Here is a 22,495-nt window from a genome sequence, read left to right as displayed (position 1 = left end):
ACTTAACACGGTACGAATTTGAGGGTCTTTACATTTTATACAAGCTATACAAGCTATATTAAAAGCCATATAAGCCCCCATCACCACTGGGCACAAGTCACATCCTTAGGGAGTTCAGGATGAAGTAGGAAGTTTAAGTTGGCAATAGAAGGATACCCCTCTGCCTTTTTCTCCTGACACGGTCCTTTTCAGACACGGATAAAGGAAGTTGGCGTGGCAAAATGACGATGCCTTTTCAGTTGTGACCTGTGCTGTACTTACTGCATTTTAACATAAAAATGGTCAGTTAACTGGCTTACTTCCTTCTTTTTCTGGTTATCAGTTACTGCATTTCCTACTGATAATTCCTTTGTGTTATGGCTAGATAAAAATACTGTAGTGCTTTAAAATGATCCTGCTTGGTGGAATATTTTTATATGAGGTTAAGTCTTCGTACTTTTGTTCATTCTTGCTTTTTGTTTCAGTCAATGAAGCTTCTCTTTAAGAACTCAGTGCATACTTGGCTGTTGGGCTTAAAACATAACCAGTTTAAGAATGGAGGTCATGAATAATACACTGAGAATTAGTTCCTGTTAGAAAGAAAAGGTTAGAGTTAAATAAATAAATAAAATTTACAAATGCTCTGGATTTACCAAAGCAATTACAGGGTACCTGATACACGGAATTCATCCTGACAAATTAGCTGGGTTTCCTTTGGTTTAAGAACAACGTTGTTACGGGAGTGATGCATTAAATGTGTTGCTGGGGTGTATGGCATAAATATGAAATATTCATGGATGTGATTTGCTTCTCCCACTGGTGAATAAATCATACACAGCATTTTCCCAAAATGAGAAGTTAGGTTTCCACGTGTACTGGTCCGGAGGTGGCATTCATTGGGGAATCTATTCATGTGAATCCACTTACCCGGCCTGAGTTTTCAGATGTGGCTGCACCTTGATGTATCTTACTTGCTTTTGCTGTCTCTGATTTGTCAGAGCGTAAAGGTAATGAAGCTAATCAGTCGGTGTAGGCAGCGGGAATTTTATCACTGAGCTCACTGGGGCCAAGACCTCACCTGTAGTTTTCTGTCTGTCCTCTCCCGTACTGTTTGGATAGTTTAGCTTATTTTACTGTCATGTTTGCTGTGGGCAGCCTCGGGAAAAGGAGAGCAAGGTAAAGCTACGTTACAGGGATTGGTTTATTACCAATTCTTGGAAGATCTAAAATGTCAAAAGAACTTAAGACTGCTTGAAATTCGTCACGTCTGTCCCTCTGGAAGACTAAATATAAGAAAAAAAAAAATCCCGAGTGATGTCACAGAACACAGATAATTCAGAGAATGCTTCCGGAATAGTTAATTTTTGCTAAGTGAAAAGAGTGATGATAGCCCTTTTGAGCATGAAGATGCTGGTGTTCTCTAAGCAAGCCACTTTAGATTAAGCCTAAAGTGCAAGTATGTTTTTCAAAATTAAAGTGTTGTTATCAACAGTCACAGCACGCAGTGAAAAAACACTGCCCTTCACTTCAACTTTTCAATTAGAACAGTGGGTAATGTGTGCTGTCAGTGTGAAGTAGATACAATATGTTTGTCCTGCACACAACAGGAGAGTGAATAGGAACATCTGGCCGTAGCCTCAGTAAAATTGCAAAGGCATCTGTTTACCTCTCGGCTCTGTGACACTGATGGTTTCAAGCTTAAAATATACAGATTACTTTATCTGTGGCCTAATTTACACTGCTACATAAAAGCTACTTGCCGCAGAAACGTCCACACTCGATCTGAGTTACGCGAAGATAAACGCAAAGATGGAAATAGCGCTAAACAGGCTGTGCATTTGTCGTCTTACGTTAGCAGAGAACTTAGAACAACATTATCCAGGGTTTAAAATTGCTTCTTAAGGAGTTGAGAATTGCTACTAGTACACATCTGTCTCATACATATACAAAAATACATTTTCATTAATTTCCTCACTAAATTGCATTTTTGCTGTGAAGCTGATCATTGTTTTAGCAGAAATTGATAGGAATTTAATAGACTATTTTGTTATCTGAAAAGTATGAGTTCATCAGAGCTTAATATTTTCATTTCATATTTCCTTTTTCTGATCTGTAAAGGCTGTTTTGGTTTTTAAAATTGTATTATAGAAGACTTATGCTTTGTTTACCCTTTTATTTACAAGGCCCAAGTTTCCTGATCATATATGTTTCCAAAAATGTTACCATCTTAAATTTTCATGGTTGTTTACATTCCTGTAGTTGGCTTATTTAAGAGTTTGCCAGAATTGATACTGATCACGTTTATAGTTATCAGCATGAAAAGCCATTTTTAAAATATTTTGGGTGCTTCATTGACTGAAATAACTTGTTTTCAAAAAATTCATATGTAGGCTCTCCCTGAGAGCCAATACCTAGAGGAAAATCTGAATATTTGAAATTATTGTTTGTAAGACATGCCGTCTGTATTTTCTGGCATGGAACTGAGAAGCTTCTATGTCTGCGTGTATACCTACACATACACATACAGATACATATCACATATACACCTATTATTTCATATATATGTGGTTGTTCATTGCAAGTAAAGACCCTTCTATTTCAATTGTTGGAATTTTGGTTCAATGAGTATGTCACTGCGTGTGTGTAGCTGCCCTTCTAAACTCCATGTGTTGCACATACCTGTCTGCAGTGCATCTGCATAGGAAGGAGCGTGACCTGGGCTGTTCTGCGTCTCGCAGCGCACCGCACATTGCGCTCTGTTACAAATCTTGTTGCTTCCCAGCAAGATGGTCTCTGCCAGCGGTGTCCTCAGATATGCCAACAGTCATTATGAGCTTGGATTTGAAATACTGTTCACGCTGGATACATGTGAAGCAGCGCTGTTTAATGTGTGAACTTTTAGAAAGCAGCCGTAACGAAGCTGGAACAGCTCGCTTTTAAAGCTGCATCCCTTCACCTCGTCAGGATTGAGGTTATCTGGGGGAGGTAAACTTTCAGTTCCTCCGTCTGCTCCGTGCAGATGCAGATGGAAATGTCTTCCCGTTTTTTGCACCACAAGAGCAGCTTTTTAGCATTCAGGTTATAGCGTGGATTTCATAATGGCAAGGGGAGGAGGGAACGGGGTGAGGTGAAGTGATAGCCAGCATGGAGTGTCGGTCTTAAGAACAGTTTAAGAACCGGAGTGCAGTGTCCTCAGGCTGGTGGTTCAGTCCTCAGGCTGGTGGTTCAAGGGCTTTCCGGGCTCCACAAGAAGCTCTTGGCTTTGGCTGGAGCATCGCTTTCTAGCAGAAGCATTCCGAATTTTCCCCTGTTCGGCGTTCCTCTAAGCCGATGGCACAAAACACTCTTTTTGCTTGGGAACAGCAGGATTCGGGGGGTTCGCTCTGTTGAAGAAACCATTCAGTATATCACAGGGTTTTGTTAAGCAGTTCTCCATCTTCCCACAGGTCGAAATAGTGACTCACACGGGGCCACACCGACGCCTGTGGATGGGCCCGCAGTTCCAGTTCAAAACGATCCATCCCTCAGGCCAAACTACCGTCATTTCATCCAGCTCTTCAGTGCTGCAGTCGCATGGTCCGAGCGATACCCCGCAGCCTCTTCTGGACTTTGATACAGATGACCTTGATCTCAACAGTCTCAGGTAAAAATAAAATCAATTTCCAAGCTGTTTCACATTTGTTGTGTGAATAACTTGCCTGATGCTTAAATGAGGCCACCTGTGTAGGATGTGTAATAGTTTTCATCAGGCTTGTCCAGATGAAAGTCTTAGAAGAGCGTGTGACTCAACAACAGTAAAAATTCATCCAGGCCAAGCAGCTTCAATTCCTTTCTGCTGCCCCTTCTTGGGTAAATGACAGTGAAAGACAGTACAAAGTCCGGTGGCCTTGCTCAGCGTCTTCTTGGCTTTCACAGTTTCTGCATTGCTTAATAAATTTCATTTTCTCAGACACAAGTGGGAGCTTTATGTCAGAGATTTAGATGCTGACTGTGAGGCAGCAGTCAGTCTGTTGGAAGAGTAAGTCAACTTCTGGAATGTTTTTCCCCTCCCTGTTTTTTTTCCCCCTTCCTTTGCTTCCTTCATTGTAATTCTTTTCTCTCTATTTATTTCACCTCTTTTTGGACATTGGCTGGTTTGGAATTGGGGGCAGGGGGTGGGCCTAGGGAAGGGAAGGAAGGAGAGCGAAGGTAAATGTGAGTTTATATTTACTGATAGCCAGTGATTTTGTAGAAGTGCTTTATGCACCATGTGTGTCTGTGTCCTGTCCAGTAACTTTCAGGATTTAACAAGTTTCCATGCTTCTGACTCTGCATGTGATTTGAAGTCCAAAGTTCTGTGGTATGGTCTTGGACTGTTTGGGACTCTGTCTGAAACTCCTATGAGTAAAACAGGAGAGATGGATAATATGACTAATCCATTAAAACTGGGCAGACTGTCCCTGCACTGAAAATACGGGGTTTCGAAATGTGTGATTTCTCCTTGCATGTAGTTACTCCCACAAGTAAGGATATAGCTGTCAAAGATAGTATTTTTAAATTGTATATATGTATACATATACAGAAAGAAAACAGAAATTTTTAAAAAAGTAATATAGATATACGTTACAAAAGGAATAGACAAATACAAATGTCTCTTTTCTCCTAAACTGACAAAAAGAGTGCTGCTGTTCAGAAGGTGGTAGAGGCTTTTTAACCAGTTTGGGTAGGGTGAGCTTTGTCCTTTGAGGCTTTCTGAGAGCTCACATCTGAGACATAGTTTGGGGATACTCATTTTGTGCAGAGTCTCAATCTGTCTCTGCATGGATTGTCCAGATCTTGGCTCCACAAAGCAAAGGAAAACAAAAGTTTTCAACAGTTTCATTTGTTCAAAAAGAAATAGTTGTTTACTTGGTTCAGGTGATTCAGGTTTGTGATTTAATTGCAGCCCTCCTGAGCAATGGTTTTGACACAGGTGGTAACTATAACTTATTATTTAGGATTCAGCCGGTTCGTTCAGAACCTGTTAGCATGCCGGGATCATCACGTCCAGTTTCTGATCGCAGAGGAGTTTCAACAGTGATTGATGCTACCTCAGGTAGAAACATGTTGTTTTCATGTTTTCTTTGATATTCGTGGCATTCATCAATCTTATCTTTTTTGTCTGATAACGTGTTTACTAACCATCGCCATATACTTAAAAGGATATCATGATTTTCAGCTGCACAATAGGGTAAGTGCTGTCTTATACAAATACTTACTGAAAGCTACCATAATGATGACTTTTGCTTCCTCCTCCTGCACAAATCTGAAGCCGCAGCATTGTGCTAAGGTGTGAACACCATAGTTACATTAAGTTTAACATGAGCTATAGAATGCTAAAAACTGCTGAAACAAAAAAGCAGAACATTTGCAAATACTAACACTGAAATGCTTTTATTAACGAATGCCTAAGGCATAGAATATTAAAGTTCCATCTCATTTATAAAATAGCTTTCATTGAAATGTAATCATAAACGTAATTGATTCCTGTGAACACTCAAGACAACAGGATAGTTTATCTAATGTTTGTGTAATAGGCACATTTTCACTACTCCGCTCTAAAAGAGCGTGTAAATTTAATACTACGGTGGTGATGTTAATATCAACATAGTAATGTATGTACTATAAAGTTTTCTTCTTTTTTTCTTCAGTGGTGGGGTATAGTCTGCATAAAGAAACAAGGACAGCAGAGCTTTATATTCCAGTACAGCTGTATAGTGTCTGAAGGGTCCACACAGCAGGATTTTGTCAAATAAAATCTCTCACAAGTAGAATTATTAAACACACAGCATTAGTCAAACAGTCAAGTCGGAGAGGATTTTAATCTTTAGCGATTTGAAAATCCCTGGAGACTGCTGATTGGATTGAGGTTAAACTGTAAAAAGAGACTCTAACACATACAGAAACTGGTTTCTGAAGGTTGTTTTAAAGAGAGTTAAAATAAAAGCTCCTGTTTCAGACTCTGTTTGCTATTGATATAAATTCTGAGTCCAAGATATTGTATTGTTTGCCAAATTAATTTATTTGGGTATTACAGGGTATTTCTTAGATGTGTTTATAACTGAGTTCAATAGTAACAAAATTTACTTTGGGTATTGAGGATTGTCATTATAAATTCCATTTTCAAATATTTAAAACTTGTTAAATTAATTCACATTGAGCTTAGACAAACATCTGATGCTGGTTATTTAAAGGGAATTTTATTTGTTTTAGTACACAGCAAAGTAATTCTGAAAATATTTGTTTGATACAGAAGAAAGAAAACATAAACGCATCACTTAGGATTTTTGGACTAGTTCATCTATGCCTATTATCCATAAAAGGGTACAAGCTTGAGTCACAGGAGTGCTTCTGTCTGTGGATGTGACACTTCCCATTCAGGGTGATTAATGGCATAGCTGTTCTTTGCTCTCACCGTGACTGCCAGCTGATAACAGAGAGATATCTGGGTTAGCAGGGAGTGGGGTTCCCCCCCCACCTTGTGCATGAACAGAGCAGTGCCATTCCCTATAGCAAGGGTGTGTATTAATTTTGAAATATAACCATTCTGTAACCATAACACATCCTAAAGCTGCATTATTCCATCTCAAATAGAAACAATGAACCACGTAGGACCGTACCTCTTCTATGCTAAACCACCTTTCCTGTAGCGTGGATGGGGCCCTAATGAGAAATGGCGCATGTGAATGTGGTGAAGCTCTATTGGTAATGCCTTTAACATGTGTGTCCATATTAAAATTGCCAAAGTCAATTGTATACATTGTTATGACACCGAAAATATATTTACTGTACAGCAGTGACTCAGTTTTGTTATAACACCTCATAAGTTTCTTATAAACAATACATGGATTTTGTTAGGGACATGCTGATAGCAGTATTTTATTTAACTTTGCTGCCAGACAGTTTGGATTTGAATTGATTTTTGATTCAGGGACTTTACCATCTATTTGCGGTTTTCATATTGCCTGATCCCCATCCTTCCCTGTGCAGAAATTATTGGTCCAAGTGCAGGGTAGATATGCCAGATTATGTGTGACGGTATAGGGGTGTGAATTCTGCAACAGAGTAAAGGAGACACAAGGAAAAAACATGTACTGTTTTTTGAGATCTTGTGCTACTCTTGTAACAGAGCCCAGCAAAGGGAAGAAGAATATTTTATGCTTGCTTGCGTCTCTTCCCACCTTTGAGATGCACAGAAAATTACATTAAACTCAGCTCTGAATCTGAAGGTTTTATTTTGAATGCTGTTCATGTCGGACACTGCATTTTCTTGTGTTATAGTCCACGACTGTAAGTATACTCATTTCCTGCTATTACCAGGGCATGCCCTAAATGGCTTAGACTCTTTATGGCAAACAAATTTATTGGAAAATACGGGTTTAGGTTCGAAGGATTTTTTAAGTAGGTCATAAATTTTTACTACCTAAGCTGAACCAGGAAGTGATTCTTCAGTTATGACCCACGCATTCGAGTCTGTTGCACTTTATGAAGATGCTTATCTGGCTGCTTGATTGCCTGTTGCTTAGAGATGCACCCAGCGTGGCGCCTCTTCTTATCTGACTCCATCGCTTTTTCTTCCTATCAAAAGATTTCAAGTACATGTTTATCATCTGCCATTATTCTTCCGCCATTCTCGATAGCTTCCTTCCTTCCTTCTCCCCCTTTGGTGACAACTCTGAAAGTTGTGGGAATTTTTTAATTGTGATTTTCACGTGTCTGTAAAACTCAGGTGTACTAGTGACAATATTCTCTCACAAAGCCATTAGCAAAGATTTTCATTTAAAAAGTACAAAATTCTAATACATGAAAATCAATCATGAAAATTTGCAACGGCATTTTCAAGGTGGATGGCTGTATCTCTAAAGATTACTTGGATAAATTAAAAAAAAAAAAGCGTATTTCAGTATGGTTATCTCAACATAAAATTCTGCGAAGATATTCTCTGTTTGGGTTTGTTTCGTTTTGTTTTTTAAATTGAATCTTTAAGAAAAGTTTGCAAAAATGTAGTCACCTAAAGCTACTGGACATTTGTCCCTCAGTGCACACGTTTTAGTCATATGCATCACAGAGAGAATATACCCTCAAGGATTAAATGCACTGTAATTCCAGATGCTATTCCAGATTGGCAGTTAGAAATGTTAAAGCGACAAGACTGAGTTTCAAGCTTTATAAAGCAGGAAGCCGTAATAGTAATGCAGCAAAAGACCCACTGCTGTGCCCGCAGCAAATGCACGCGGTGTGTAGCAAACAGGCGTGCGTGCTCGTGTCCAGCCTCTCTGAAGAACTGCTGAGGCCAATGGCTGGTGGCGTTGGGTTCAACAAAGGTGGGGTGAGGATGTAGAGATCACGCATCTAAATTTTGTACCAATGGATGGCAGGGTGGAGGGGAGAGACTCTCAGTAAGTCAGGTTACATTTAAGACTTGATTGCCCCGAGAAGCTGTGGCTGCCCCATCCCTGGAGGTGGTCAAGGCCAGGTTGGACGGGGCTTGGAGCAACCTGGGCTGGGGGGAGGTGGCCCTGCCCAGGGCAGGGGAGTTGGAACGAGATGATCTTCAATGTCCCTTCCAACCTAAACCTTTCTATGATTCTAGACACCAGAGATGGAAAAGAAACCTTCCAAGTGCCCTGTCTGCAGGAGATGCTGCAGCTGAAGGTCATGGTCTTTGCGCAACCAAACCACCCAACCCTGAGACAGAATTCTGTAGCGCAATAGAAAAAAAATATTTGTTTCTGAACAGCCTGGCTGTGTTTCAGGAGACCGCTCTACCGGCATGACTTGAGAACTTTACATTACATGTTTACATTGAATGCTGTTCCTTTCTTTGATGTGACTAGCTTTAGATACGATTTTTTGTCTAGCTGGAGATGTCTACAGAATGATGGAGGCTAATCTAGAAAATATAAGCATAGGCTAGACGTGGATTTGAATATTTCCAGGCACCTTTGTGAATGTTTATAGTATAATTTGTGGATGGATGATGCATGTCATATATGTTACATACCTGAAAAATCAAACCTGGTAGAACTCTACTACTAATAAATAATGCAGAAATTAAAGGGTGTAGGAAGGTTAGGATATCTGTACAGAATAACAACTCTGAACTTTCAGAAATAGCAAACCTCTAGAGAGGGGATTTTGCAGCAGTTCCTGATCACAGTAAATTTGCTCGCACAGCTGCAGTGAGTCTGTAAAGGGCGAGCGTTTCCCTTAAACTGTAACAAATGTGTTGAAGGGCTCAGGTACTCAGGTACGCTCAGGCTGAGCTGCTAATTCAGTCCTGCTCAGTTAAAAAAAAAAAAAAAAAGTGTGTGCATCTGTGTGTGAGTTTATGAAAAGCCTTATTTTTTCCCTCACACAAAGAGGGTTTTGACACTTATCCGTCAGTCAAGTAATGATTTTGTTGCACTGTCAGCAGAGTAGGAGAATGTTGACAAAGAAGTTGTCTGATCTCTGTTTCGCATCAACATTTTCTATTTCTCCTTGGAGGAGATCTCTGTTTCGTGCTTAGGAAAATTACAGAAGCTGGAGAAGGAAGGATTTCGATGACTAAAACTAAATTGTAGAAGGAAAAGATCTTGAGAGTTGGTCTTTTTTTGTTGGTTTTTTTTTTTTTCTTTTATTGCGTGTGGGGCAGGGGAACCTTTGTGTTCTTTGCTGAAACCTGGCATGTGCTTTGCTTCTTAGGGATGCGCGCATCATTTTTTTGATGAAGATTGTTTATTACTGTTGTGTGAAACTCTAACAATAGTCAGCTCTCTTCTGGTGACTTCAATCAATGGCCACTTAAAATTGGCTGGTAATTTAGTACTTCCCTTTCTTTTGTGTGCGACCGGCCGGTCATGGACAGCTAGCTCGTTGCCTGCAGAGGGTTTAATGAACAGAAGAATTGACTTGGGTTTGGTGGGGGAGGGAGACTGCCTCTTCCCTCTGCCTCTGAAGGATCTTTTATTGTTCATCACCACACCTGTGAGGTAGGCACCATGGGACAAATTTTTACTATCCAGAAATGCTCTCACTTGGAATTTAATAAACACTTCTGCCGTCACACCTTAAACCATCTGAGCTCTTTTCTGTTGTATGCACGATCAAATATTTATTCCCAAATGCTGTACACCAGAAAGTGCTGCCTTGGAGTAGCGGAGATCAGTTATTCAGGTAGTAAAGATGTGTGAATGCAGCTGGCAGATGAAGTCACCAACATTATGAATTCCCAGGCTGTCCTTTTTGCCTGTGGCAATAACTGACAGGCCTGAGCTGTCACTGGTTTCCCATTACGGGCGCTGGTAGGGCCCGAGGAGCCCTGGCGTCACGGATACTTGAGCTGCCCTGCTTGAGTGGAGCCGGCCAGCGCTGGAGGGTCCCTGTTGCAGAGAGATGTAATCAATATGGTCTGGAGTCCTTGACCTGAACCTGTAATTACCTGCATGGTATAAAGGTAGTTTGTTGTCACGGATAGAGATTGCACTCAGATCCTCCCGAGTAGAACGCTGAGCTTTGAAGCCAAGGAAGAGATTTGGCCCTTGGTCTATTCTTCGCAGCAATTGAGAGGTTTTAATAACGGTCCTATAACAAGCCATTCTTAGAGGGCATCACCTGTTTAGTAACAGCAAAAACACGTACCCGGCACTGCTTGTTTTGTACTTCTGCATTCTGCCAGCTTAAATTTAAATGAGTTTAAGTTATGTTTCTTTCCTGGGATAACTTCTGAGCCAATTATGTTAATATCATATCTGTTTAAAACACACATACGTTACTTATTTGAAAAACACTTTATGTATTATTCCTAGAATAGCGATAACGTGTGGGATACACTTGGGGGTTTTGTTTTCTTGGTGCAATAGCACACACTTGCATGCGCTCGTGCTCTCTCCATTCTGTTCATCTGCCTTGCTAAATGTGTGTGTGTGCATGAGCTGCATAATACAAAATTCTCATACTTAGAATTTTTTCAACTTGATTTATTTCATCTAATTTGAGAAAATGTTAGCTGATGAGTTTTGAAGAGAGCCTTAAGACAGAACTGACTTCAACAGGCTCCAAGATGCCAATGCAGTATACTTGATTACATCTAGAAACAACTATGCCCTATAGACTCTGGAGATGCGAAGAGAAATTAAAATGACCTGACACTACTGACTGGGCACTTGCTGCTGGATCATTGCCTGGCTTGGGAAAAGACTCAGCTGCAGGGATACACGGAGTAGCATTAATGTCTTGAAACACTGGTGGGTGTTTTCTGTAGGCAGGAGAAGTATACTGGAGAGGACAAGCAAGGGAACAGTAACTGAAAGGCAGCAGAATCATGGCATACTGATTTATTTTTGCCTCTCTATGATGGTTGTGGGTGGGTTAGTCTGTTGTTTCTGGAGATGGGAACTCACTGTGCACAGCATAACGTAGTGATGGGGGGTAGCTGTGACCCTGCCAGTGACAGAGACGACTGTTATTCCTCATCCCAATTTGCCTTTGGTTTAGCTGAGGAGGCTCATAGTAATTGAAGCAGTTTGTCTCTTCTAAGATGGTTGTGTTTTAACACATAAGTGTGCATCAGCTTAAAAAAGTCGTGTGACATGCAAGTTAGTTTCACAGATACAAGTGCAAATCAAAACCCAACGATTTCTAGACGCTGCTGTGTTAGGTTGAATTCAACTTTAAGCAACTTATGTTACTCAGGGTGCTTGACCCCCGGAGTCCAATCACCTTGTTCATCTCGCTTATAAAATTTTTGATAGTTCACAGGGGACTTTGACAAACAATAGACCCAGCAATTTCCATGTTGATGTCATAGCTAGATGAAAGCATAACTGTGACCTAACCAACAACAGAACCAATACAAGGTAATGGGATTTTTTTCTTTATATGAAGATGAGTTGCCGTGAGGCCTCCAGGGGCGGCGTTAATGGTCATTGGTGCAGTCCTTTCTTGCTCAAAGACAGTTGTTCTCATGTCACACAACCCGCTTGACGCGTGTACCAGTGGTCCATTAATGCAGACAGCGAGTGTCTTATTGCTGAAGTGTTACATATGAACTTTCAGTTGGGGAAGCCACCTTCGGCTCGTATAATGGTTTGTCAGCTGAAAAATAGCAGCGTGCTAGAGAGCATGCTCTGGTCTATGCGTATAAACGCCTTCTGTTTGTTTATGGGGAAAAAATCCAAACTGCGCAATAGGTATTTTGGGTATCAGTAGCTAACGCAAACTCGTTCTGAATATGAGATTGCCGTATGTACCCCTTAATTGCCTTTCATTAAGCGTTGTTGTTAATGTTCTGCGTAGGTAGCTTTAATGCTCTGAATAAGTGGAAAGTGTTGATTCTAATCGTATCTGACACCACAATCTTCTATGGAACAACACATGAGCTGAGGTTCCCGGTGGGCTCCTGTAGGATACAATATTTATTATAGCTTGAGATCTAAGAGCTCCTAGCTACTGTTAAACTTACAAGAGATCCAGAAACCTCAGTGTGTGTACTTGTGTTTTTATAGATTGCACAGAAATAACACACCGTACAGTATTTGCAAAGAAGCGTGTGCTTTGACATTTCTGCTCTTTTTATACAGTACTTAAAGGAATCCTTTTACTAATCTTGATATTTTTATAAGTTTGTAATGTATTACAAGCTCATCTATTAATCTAGATTGTTTGAAATGTCCTTAAAACAGTACTAAATGTGCAGGTTAAAAGATGAGTATTTGAACATCCATCTGCAAATTAATTTTAGAGTCGGTATAGTTTCAGGGAAAGCTTTCATTTGGAAACAGTTTTCCAGTTTATAATGAAGAGACACTCTTATTTAATGATGTCTCTAAATTAGGCTATCCTTCAAAGTATTTGCTCACTGTTTTCCATTTTTGCTTTGAAAAACCTCTAAATACGCTTCATTATTTCTTGTTTCAAGTGTACCTCCTCCACTTTGGGCAGTAGTCTCTGTCAGACACTAGGTTTTTAACCATCAAGATTGTTTGCTGGTTCTGGTCCTCTTGAGATCCTCCAACTCGTCCTCCCCTGCATTCAGGAACTCTGCCAGAACCTCAGCCCTTGTGCTCCGGGCTCTGTGGGCTCTTCCTTTTGTCTCTCAGCTTCCTCCTGCCTGTAAAGTACCCAGAGAGGTTGATGTCCGCGTCCCTAGAGCACAGCAACTACATCAGTGCTATAGGTTGTGGTGGCCTCTTTAGAGCAATTAGATCAGTAGGTGTAAAAGTGGGCTTGAAGTAATCTCCAAGAATGGAGTTTCAAGTTTGGTGGTTTTTTTTTTTTTTAGACCAGTTCAAAATGATGCGGTGGCTGCTAAGCAATATCTCCTCGTTTCATAGTGAATCCTAATTTTTTTTTATTCTCCTCTTCATTTGATGGCAAAATAGCTTTTAAAAATAAGTATGGTGGCTTGTTTGTGATCTTTTGCCTTTTTTCCAAGTAGTGAGGTAATAGTGCTGCGTTTTAAATCAAAACGCTCTCCACAAAAAGGAAGGAGAAACTGAGGAAGAAGTTGATAAGCCGCTGGTTCAGTGCACAGCCGTTGAGCTCTCAGCTGGGCAGCGTGCAGGTTGGCCACCAGTGTCACGCCAGAAATTACTTTCAATATGAATCTCTAATTTTCTTCTCGCTGGTATTTCATTATTCTACAGATAATACATTGGTTTGTGGATAATACTTCACTATGTGATAATGAAATGTTTCACGCTTCTTAATGTTTCCAGAGCCACAAAAACTTGTTCTTTTATAAATCACGAGAGGTTTAATGTCTGATTTCAGAGTCGGTCTGGTTGAACCCACTGCTGGTGGTGGAAAGGCTCTACAAAAACTCTCTACACAGACTGTATCTGGATCTATACTGAAATAGCTTTAAACATGAGCATCACTCCTCACATGTGTTTTTTCTTAGTGTAATGTCAGCATATGCACCTATTTTCACCATTGTTAATCCAAAATCAGCAGGTTTTAGCTATTGTTCATTAGAGTGTAATACGGATGAGTGAGCAGAAGTGTGGCTTTAGGTACATACCATATAAAACGGAGCTATTTGGCATGATGAATTAGCCAGGCGGTCGATGTATTTTAAGGTGGAGTTTAATACTTTGAGGGTGTCGTGATCACAGCTTCCTCACCCTGTCTTCTCCTTGCTGAAGCAAGGATGTTCCCTGCTGGAAATAAATGTTTATATCTAAGTTGAAATATAGTCTGTTGGTACTTACTTGTATATATTTTATTGCCTCAATGACGTAAGGGGTGAAAAAAACAGATGGAAAATATTTTCTTTTTCTTAATTATCCAATACTGTGAAATACCCATCGCCTCCCAGTCGTCTTGGCTCCTCCCCCCGCCTTGGACTCCATCCCTGGCATGAGCCCAGCCAGTTTTTAATACTGCTTTATCTGCTGCTCGCGTTGCTTTTAACTTTCACTTTTTATGAGAACCAAAGCTAAATTGGGTGCCGGTTAGTACCCTGGCTGTGTGTTATAGCTCGTGCTACAAAAAGCCAAAGCCGGTGCCAGCGAGCGGTTGCCGCAGAGAGCGGCCGGTGCGAGGGGTGAGCCGGGAAGGGAGCGCGGGGTGAAAGGAGCCCCTCTTTGTCACTGTCCTCCTCCTCCGCCCCTTCTCCTGTGCAAGTACAGAGCCGCCGGCAGTGCCTCCAGCTTGGGGGGGGCTCTGCAAATTGGAGATCTCCTACGGCCTTGACCGCTGCTGGGGACAGCCGGCCTGGGGCTCGCCTCCTTCCGAAAGGAACGCCGAGCCTCCGAGGGAGCGCACGAAGCCAAGTACTTGGCGTACATAAACCTTCTGGTGCTGTTCCCCTTGTAAAGGTGAAAACAAGCAGGTCACAGTCAGTAAATGACAGAAAGCAGACTTGGGATTATTCACATCATTAGCACAGGATTTCTCCAGATAAGAGAAGTGGTATATGAGCCTCTCTTGCCCTGGGGCTGTCTGTCGGTTACTGCGCGGGGCGGCGCCCTCTAAAACGGAGCAAGAACAGGGAAAAGAAAAAGGTGGTAATATGACTAACATATGGTTTTTGCTGGAGTTTGGCCACAGATTTAAGGCCTCGGAGTGGATTCCTGGGGCCTTCGTATGCTATCCCAAAACCAACACGAAAGCATTTCCAAATATATTTTATAAGCTCTGTGATTGTAATAGTCCTATCAAAAATCCCCTGTCCCCAGGTCAAGCGGGGTGCAGGCCCTCCTTTTCCGAAATCCCGGGCTTGCCAAGTCTCTCTCTGCCTGATGCTTCCCTCCAGCAACAGCGGGCAACCATTTGTGCCGCGTGTGCCGGGTGTGCTGCGGAGAATACCTACAGGGGCGGCCGGCACAGCTGCTTTCCCTTGAGCTCACATCTGTCAGCGAGAGCGGGACCGACCCGCGCTCTCTCGCCTGGGCTTTTGTCCCAGACGCAGCTGGCCCTGGCTGCTCACAACCCACCTGCATTTCTGGATAATTCATAGAATTTGCTAGGCTTTGGCACAGAGGCCAAATGCTTGCGAGTATCTGGTTGGGTTTGAGTGTTAGTTTTGGTAACTCTCTGTCTTTTGCGTTGCTTTTCCTTTGCTCTAAGTTACAGTGCCATCGACGTGAGAAATGCAGCAGAGGGACTGGAAGCTCTGTAATTCGTGGCCTCTTAATATTAGGACCTACAAAAATTCCTGCCTGTGCCACTCCAGGAAAGGAGGCCTCTAGAAAGATAGCGCGCACATTTTTTTTGCATTGATAGGAAAAAGCAGTAGAAGCCACCGTTGTAAGGATCTTGCTAGCTCTGTGCTACCAGGACAATTTCCATTAAGTGAATTTGCACTAATTGAAAAAGTACCTCTTCAGGCTTTCACCTGTATTGTTTACAGCATGAATGCTGAGCAAATCTCTGAGTGTTCTGCTCTTTCACCATCACTTAAAATATATTGTAAAAGTAAGCGCAGCATTCTCTGAACTTATTTTTGATTGAATGTCAAATTTAGTAATTGACCGTAGATCATCTACAAGGTTGTTTGTGTTGCTAGTGGATGTTTTAACAAACAGAAAGTTGCCATGAAAGCACTTGGAGGAGAAAAGAAATATTCATGTGTTAGTCTTTTGGTTTTGGTGTTCCTATTTAAGCTTTAAAACAACCAAACAAAACAAAACCCAGACAGCAGCAACAAACAGTATACAGTGAAACACTTCCATGGAAGTAAATTTTTACCACTGAAGTTAGATAAAAAATTCACTGTATCATAAGTGAACCATTTTCCCCCTTGATTTGTGTCCAAAATATGAGGAAAAACCTTGCAGATGCATAATGCATTTTACAAAAGAACATATGCATGCATTTAAATCATTTACATTTCGTCTTTGCTTTCTCTTATTTTTAACCCATATTATAGTGAATGACAGCATGTTTGGAAAACCGAGGTTGAAAGCAAAGTTTAAACTTTCATGCACAATAAGCTAAACTGCAAGCAGTGCTTCACTATTTCAAGATTTTATTTCAAAGTTTTGCTGATGCCTTTTCCTTTCTCTCTGATGAAACACGTGACTGAAACTTTGGGAATCTGGCTTGCAAAAAAAAAAAGTTATCCTGCGGTTGGTTTGTGCTAGTCCTACAGTGAGAACCCATCCTTATTGAAGCAGGTCCTCAGGAGAAAGCGCAACCATGTGCTTAAAGATGCTCTGCGTCGAGGCTTGGGAAGACTATTAATTGTTGGTTGTTAGGCAATATCAAATATTCTTTGTGCTATAAAATCCTTTTCGGTGGGGTGTGAGGAGGGGAGGATAGAGGAACACCAGCTCTACCCGTTGCAATCCCCTGACATGACTGCTTTTCGGCACTACCCTGCTGTACCTTAAATCGGCAACTTTAATTGAGCTGTTTATATAGCGGGTGACTGAAAGAGAATTTGAGTTGTGAGTATGATGTTTTGTTTAATGTCATCAGCAGGCACCGCTTCCCCATTGCTATGAGTGGACAAATAAAATTCAGCTTTATTGGCCTAGTTATAGCCTTTTAGTAACACTTCAGTGAAAGATTGTGCATGCCATGAAGTGCTGAACGCGTGCTCTAAAGTGCTGTAATGTGCCTGAAGTACAGCGATACGTCGGATGGGCAGCAGCCTCCGACGCAGGTGAGGGTGTGTGCGGGGTCTGCTCTCCCTTTACCGGGGAGCTGGGCTGGCGGGGCTAGCGGAGAGCCGAAGCACCGTGCCCACGTACCCAAACGATGTTTGGCAGTAGGATTTGTCACCTTCTCCTCGGCCCCGGCTGTGCCACCCACGGGCTGGCTCCCCGCAGCCGGTCTCGGTGTGGCACGCCGCTGCCATAGCGGTGACAAGACCACGGTGCCAAGACCCGAGGTGGCTCTGCGCGGAGCCAGCTACAGTTTGTTAGCTTAGGCTCCGTGCCACGCAGAGACGTCGGCTGGTCCTCCATCAGGGTAGCTGAGCTTGGGCCCGTTGCTGTGTGCTAACCGCGTGGGACTTCTGGGGATGTCAGCGAGAGTTCGGCACGTGTAGAGGCCACTGGATTTGTTTGTAAATGTAGATGTGGAAGTTAAGATATTTACGCATGCCTCTTGGATTCAGAGCTCAAAATACAGAATAACTTTCATCCCTGACAGCTTGCAGAAATTTTTCCTTATTGTTTTCACCTCGCAGACTCTCTGTAAGAGTTAAACCCAGAGTTTTCCATTTATTTTGCTAGTAGAGATTGACTTATAATTGAGGATATCACATGGAGGACGTGTAACTTATTTGTATATCCATCCTTCCATGTTTAAAACCAAGTCAAGAAACTAATGAGGTTACAAAAATATTGCTGATCCTGAAGCAAATATAGTTGGAGAACATATGCTTTGGTTTTACATTTCTGCCTCTAAAAGGTGACATGTCCCGTGTTTGTCATTTAATTTAACATTCTATATATTTTTAAACGCCTGTATGATTTGAAATCTCCAGATGCCACACTTTATGCTAAATGAGGTTGACAGTTCAGTGATGTGGAAGGCCATTATCTCACCTTTGTGCTTCTAAACTATAGCCACTTGCCTTTGCCTGTTCATAATGCATTTACTGCATTACAGCGTAGGAATTTTTAACACCTATTGAAAGCATTAATTAGGTATGCCATACTGATGAGCACTTTTAAGATAAGCAAAAAGCAAGAACTGATGCTGTTCTTCAAGTTCATATTTCTCCCATTGCTTGTACGGAGGATTCAGTAAATGACTGATGAACTCCAGTAATAAATGCTGATAATACCGTGTGTTATATATTGCTGTACTCTCAAATTTCGCAATGAACAACTGGGACTTAGACAGTGACTTTAATATGCCACTGGAAAGCGAGTGTAAGGTGGTCGCACGCCAGTGGTAGCTTGGTGAGATGTTCCTCAGATGATCAGTGTAACCAAGACCAAGATAACGTGAACTTCCAAACCACACTGTGAGAAGGCCACTGGATTTTCACACTTGCAGTAGAGTCATTTGCCTAAATGCTGTGGTCACTCTTATTCCTAAAGAAATGTGATGCAAAAAAATGATTTAAAGATAAAATAGTAGCATTGTAGAGGTAGATTTACTCAGGAATGTTACTCCCAATTTTAAGTAGATTTACTGATGTTATACGTTCTCACCTGATGTTTAGTCATTAGCGAAAGGGATTTGTGTATTCTCACAAACTTCTGTTAACGTGAAAGCATCAGCGCAAAGTCTTAGCAACCGAGAATGCGAGTTTAAAACAAAACGTTCCAAGAGGTTCCATCTTGATGTTTGGGGATTGATATAGTCCCATTCCCATAAATTGAAATCCCTTTAAGAATGCACAAATTCTATACGTTTTGTCCTTTTTCGCAGAAATTGGTTCCATTTCTTCAGACTATTGTGGTGTAATTTCTATGAGTACCCACAGAAATGAAAGTCCCGGTATTCCCCAGCCATACTGGCGCAGTGATGCCCGGGCTGCCCCCGACTGCTGCCGAGCTGTGCTGTCCCCTGGCAGTCACCGCAAGTGCCGATGCCGCGTACGTGCGTCTGTCCATGCCCCATCCCTGTGCGTGCCTGAAACGTAAGGCCAAGCGTGCGAGTTACAGCTCTCGCCTCCCCTTCTTCGGCTGGCGGCTCCCTCTGCTCCCAGCCACGGTGCACGGTGTGCCTCGATAAACAGCTCTATCGCTACCAACTGGTGCTATCTGTAAACCAAAATTCAGCCTTTTGTATCCTATTACCATTGTCCTGAGTCAGCAGGTCTCATATAGAATCACTTTTCTATAAACTTGGAAAATGGATAATCATTACTTGGACTGTTAAAGTTCAGTAATACAAGAATAAGTCATAAATATGTCACTTGTATCTTAAAAGCTAACCAGCTAGAAACTCTCCCTCTTGTCTAATCTGGCCTCCAGTGCCTTTGATCACCATTTTCTCCTCTTTCTCAGCACCACAGCGAACTTCTTAGTTTTCCACATTTTCCTTTGCCGTTGTGACAGTGTTCTGCTGCAGATTACAGCTGTGCTTAGGCACCATAAGGTTTATATGATTAGTCAGCATTTGGTTTCCATATATAGCAAAAGTACGTCTGGAGAAAATATTCTTATACATATTTCCAGGCAATAGGATCAAAGAGCTCTGTAGGTTCTCAATTTTAATTTATCTCTTCTTGCTTGCTGTATAAGGAACATCAAAAAGAATCCGTGTTTGCGGGAGGGAAGGGAGCCTTTTGCTGTGTAGCTCTGGGAGCACCATTCACCCAGGCCAGCTTCAAATCCTGCCCTTTCTTCCTCCATAGCATCGCCAAGAGGTGAACGTTGGTTTTCATGCCTATGTGTTCCTATCCAGGCATGACTTCTTTCTTTTCTTGAATCCTGTGACCTCTCCCGTTCTTGTTTCCTTCATACTCAGAATTACCCCTTGTCTCTGTCGGTCCCCATCGCGGCAGCTGAGCTCATCTTCCTCCTTTGTCACAGCAGTTCCCGTACGTCTCAACCCCTGTGTTGGCTCCTCTTCCGCAATAACACACGTGAGGTTCGTACACTTGCATCTAAGCATTTGGATGCCTGTTCCTATCTCATCTTTGTTTTTCTCGGTAATTCCCCTAACCTCTCTTGAGACTCATAATACTTCTCAGCATTTGCTTCTACACAAGAAGCTCATCCTCCAGGTGTCAGCTCTCAAAACATGCAGGACATGTCTGAAGCTCTTCACCTGCTGTGATGTCTACCAGAAATGTGGTCACTAGCAGCGCTTCGAGATCGGTCTGTGCAATGAGTTATGTGTGTAGGTTTATATTCTCATATTAGGGGCTGTATTTATGTCAGTATTTCTTGCAGCTCAATTAGATCCTTTTTTTCTGTATCTTCCATTAGATTCTTACAGCAACAGTTTGTAAACCTTTATATTTTCACGGTGCGCAGTAGGATGGGCGCTGCTGGAGACAGCCACGGGTAATTGTCGTTAGTAAGTAAGCGGTATAGGTTAATTATACAAATCCATATAACGCTTTCATATGAGGGAATTTTCTGAAATATTAGGAAGTGTGGTAAGCCAAGACATTCGAGACCTTTTTGCATCACATTTTTAGAAAGGACTTTATTTTTTTCCGGCTGATAGATCATCTGCATTAAAAAAAAATAATATATAATTAGTTTGATTTCAGTCATCTACTCAACATTTCTAAGCTACTTGCCAAATGATCCCAGGTGTGGGATTGCAGCAGGTAATTTCCTGCGCTGTATTTGTGCGGATGATTTTCTGTGTTAGAAGATGATATCGGCTCACCTGGCCTCTCCGTGACAGAGAAATCCTTTGTTTATTCATTTAGTAGGCAGATTAACCCTAATGAATATGGCTTCCTGGAAATAGATACAGGGGACAATAGCAAAGTGAGGAGTGGGGAGAAATGGGGCAAATTCCCTTTTCTTTCTTCACTTTTAAATAATGGTAGCTTTCATAGCGGAGTGTTTTAAATCGGAAAGGAACGTGAAATATGTCAACCAGAAATTCTTGATTTTAAAGAAAATCTTTTCTTTTATGGTTCAAAGAGGTACTGGGGCTTTCTTAGTAAGTCTGGTGCAATTCTGCCCTATTGAATCTGTTTGAATGCTTTGTCCTGTCAAAAAGTGGGATAAAGTAAGCATCTGAGATACTTGAACCAAATGGCACTTAAGTCCTCGTAGTTGGAGGACCTCAGCACGTTCTTTGTGTGGTTTCTCTTCGCTGTTTTGTGGAATATGTTTTTTTTTAATATTATTATTTCTGTGAATTAGGGGTTAATAATGTAATGTTCCTTTGAAATAGATCATGACTTGTACTAGGTGACCAGAGAAAAGTGTGAGTCTTACTGGCTTAAATTACTTCATTCTGTGTCCTTTTGCTTCATGGAGGTAAAACCATGGAACGGTGCATTATGTACGCTGTGTTTTCGTTAGCTGAGTGGCTGTATTGTAAAAGACGACAGTGTTCATACAAGGGTTATGCTGCACGTCTTATTTTTTTCAGTCGTCCTTTATCTTGAGCTGATACAAAGCTTGAAGAAAGCATTGCAAGCAGTACCATTTCTTGTATTCCTGTTGTATTATGTGTGCAAGCGCTCTGCGTGAGGTCTGTATGAGGTTTACGAAAGGCTGTACCATTATCACTTTTATTTAAGTAAATAAGGAGTAATTTCACAGATCATGTTAACATGACATTGGACCGTTGTTAGTAACGCCATGTGAGAATCTGCCTGGAAAAGTAGTGGAGGTGAATCCAAAGCCCCAAGAAACCAAGGAAAGGTGGTCGTTGACTTTAGGGATCTAAATCGGGCTCGTCCTGGTATTACATGCGCATTCACTCGGTATCACTCCGTTTATGTTTGAACAGCGTGAATAAATTAACTTATTTGAGCTCAAAGAGGGAATAATGTCATGGTGAATTAAGTTGTGTATATGTTAGTATTTATGTATTTTTTAATGCATACACACATTAAATAGTATTTTAAATAAGGGGAAAACGTTTTGGTTTTCCAGCTCGGATCACTGTTGTAAGCTACTAGTCAAAGTGTAGACATAAGTACAATGAATGGTTTTGCTACGTTTGAGAGAGGAACAATTTCTTGCATTTTTATGTGACTGGTACTCGAGATACATTATTCCCAAGACAAGGATGTGTAGACACAGATGTGAAAATCTCTTAACTTCAACCAAACTTTTCCAGATCTTATCGCTATAATTTATTCTTTACCCTCTGTAGACTAGAAAAATGTCTTCTTTCACATAACTTTATACATTAGAGAAAAAAAAAAGTTCTCTTCTACCACATGGTAAGTGTTGAAGATAGGATACTGTTGGCTTTAGCATGCTGACTTTTGTAGCTGCCTGTAAAAACTCTAGAGTTTCAGAAGGGAAGTGAAAAAACAGAATTTACCTTTCCACAAAGAATAAAAGTTTCCATTGTTTCTTAGTTACATCGCTGAAAGTCTGAATGTGCAGGAACAGATAATTTTTTGAAAGTGTACATTTATACATGGGTATGTGTATATGTGTATCGGACAGCAATA

The 22,495-nt window shown here is 41.3% G+C and overlaps 1 protein-coding gene across 2 annotated transcripts in view; it reads left to right on the top strand.

Moving 5' to 3' along the window:
• The window catches only part of BCAS3 (breast carcinoma amplified sequence 3), a 370,742-nt gene that overhangs the window by 169,181 nt on the left and 179,066 nt on the right, over positions 1-22,495 (top strand). For both annotated transcript variants that reach the window (XM_009891170.1, XM_009891169.1), the window contains 2 exons: positions 3,426-3,622; positions 4,956-5,053. In XM_009891170.1, the coding sequence (XP_009889472.1) occupies positions 3,426-3,622; positions 4,956-5,053 (295 nt within the window). The remainder of the gene's footprint in view (positions 1-3,425; positions 3,623-4,955; positions 5,054-22,495) is intronic.

The sequence above is a fragment of the Charadrius vociferus genome, unplaced genomic scaffold (genome assembly GCF_000708025.1).
Source record: "Charadrius vociferus isolate BGI_N301 unplaced genomic scaffold, ASM70802v2 scaffold239, whole genome shotgun sequence".
NCBI lineage: Eukaryota > Metazoa > Chordata > Aves > Charadriiformes > Charadriidae > Charadrius > Charadrius vociferus.
Note: the sequence above shows the minus strand (reverse complement) of the source record. Positions and strands in the feature narration are given on the sequence as shown.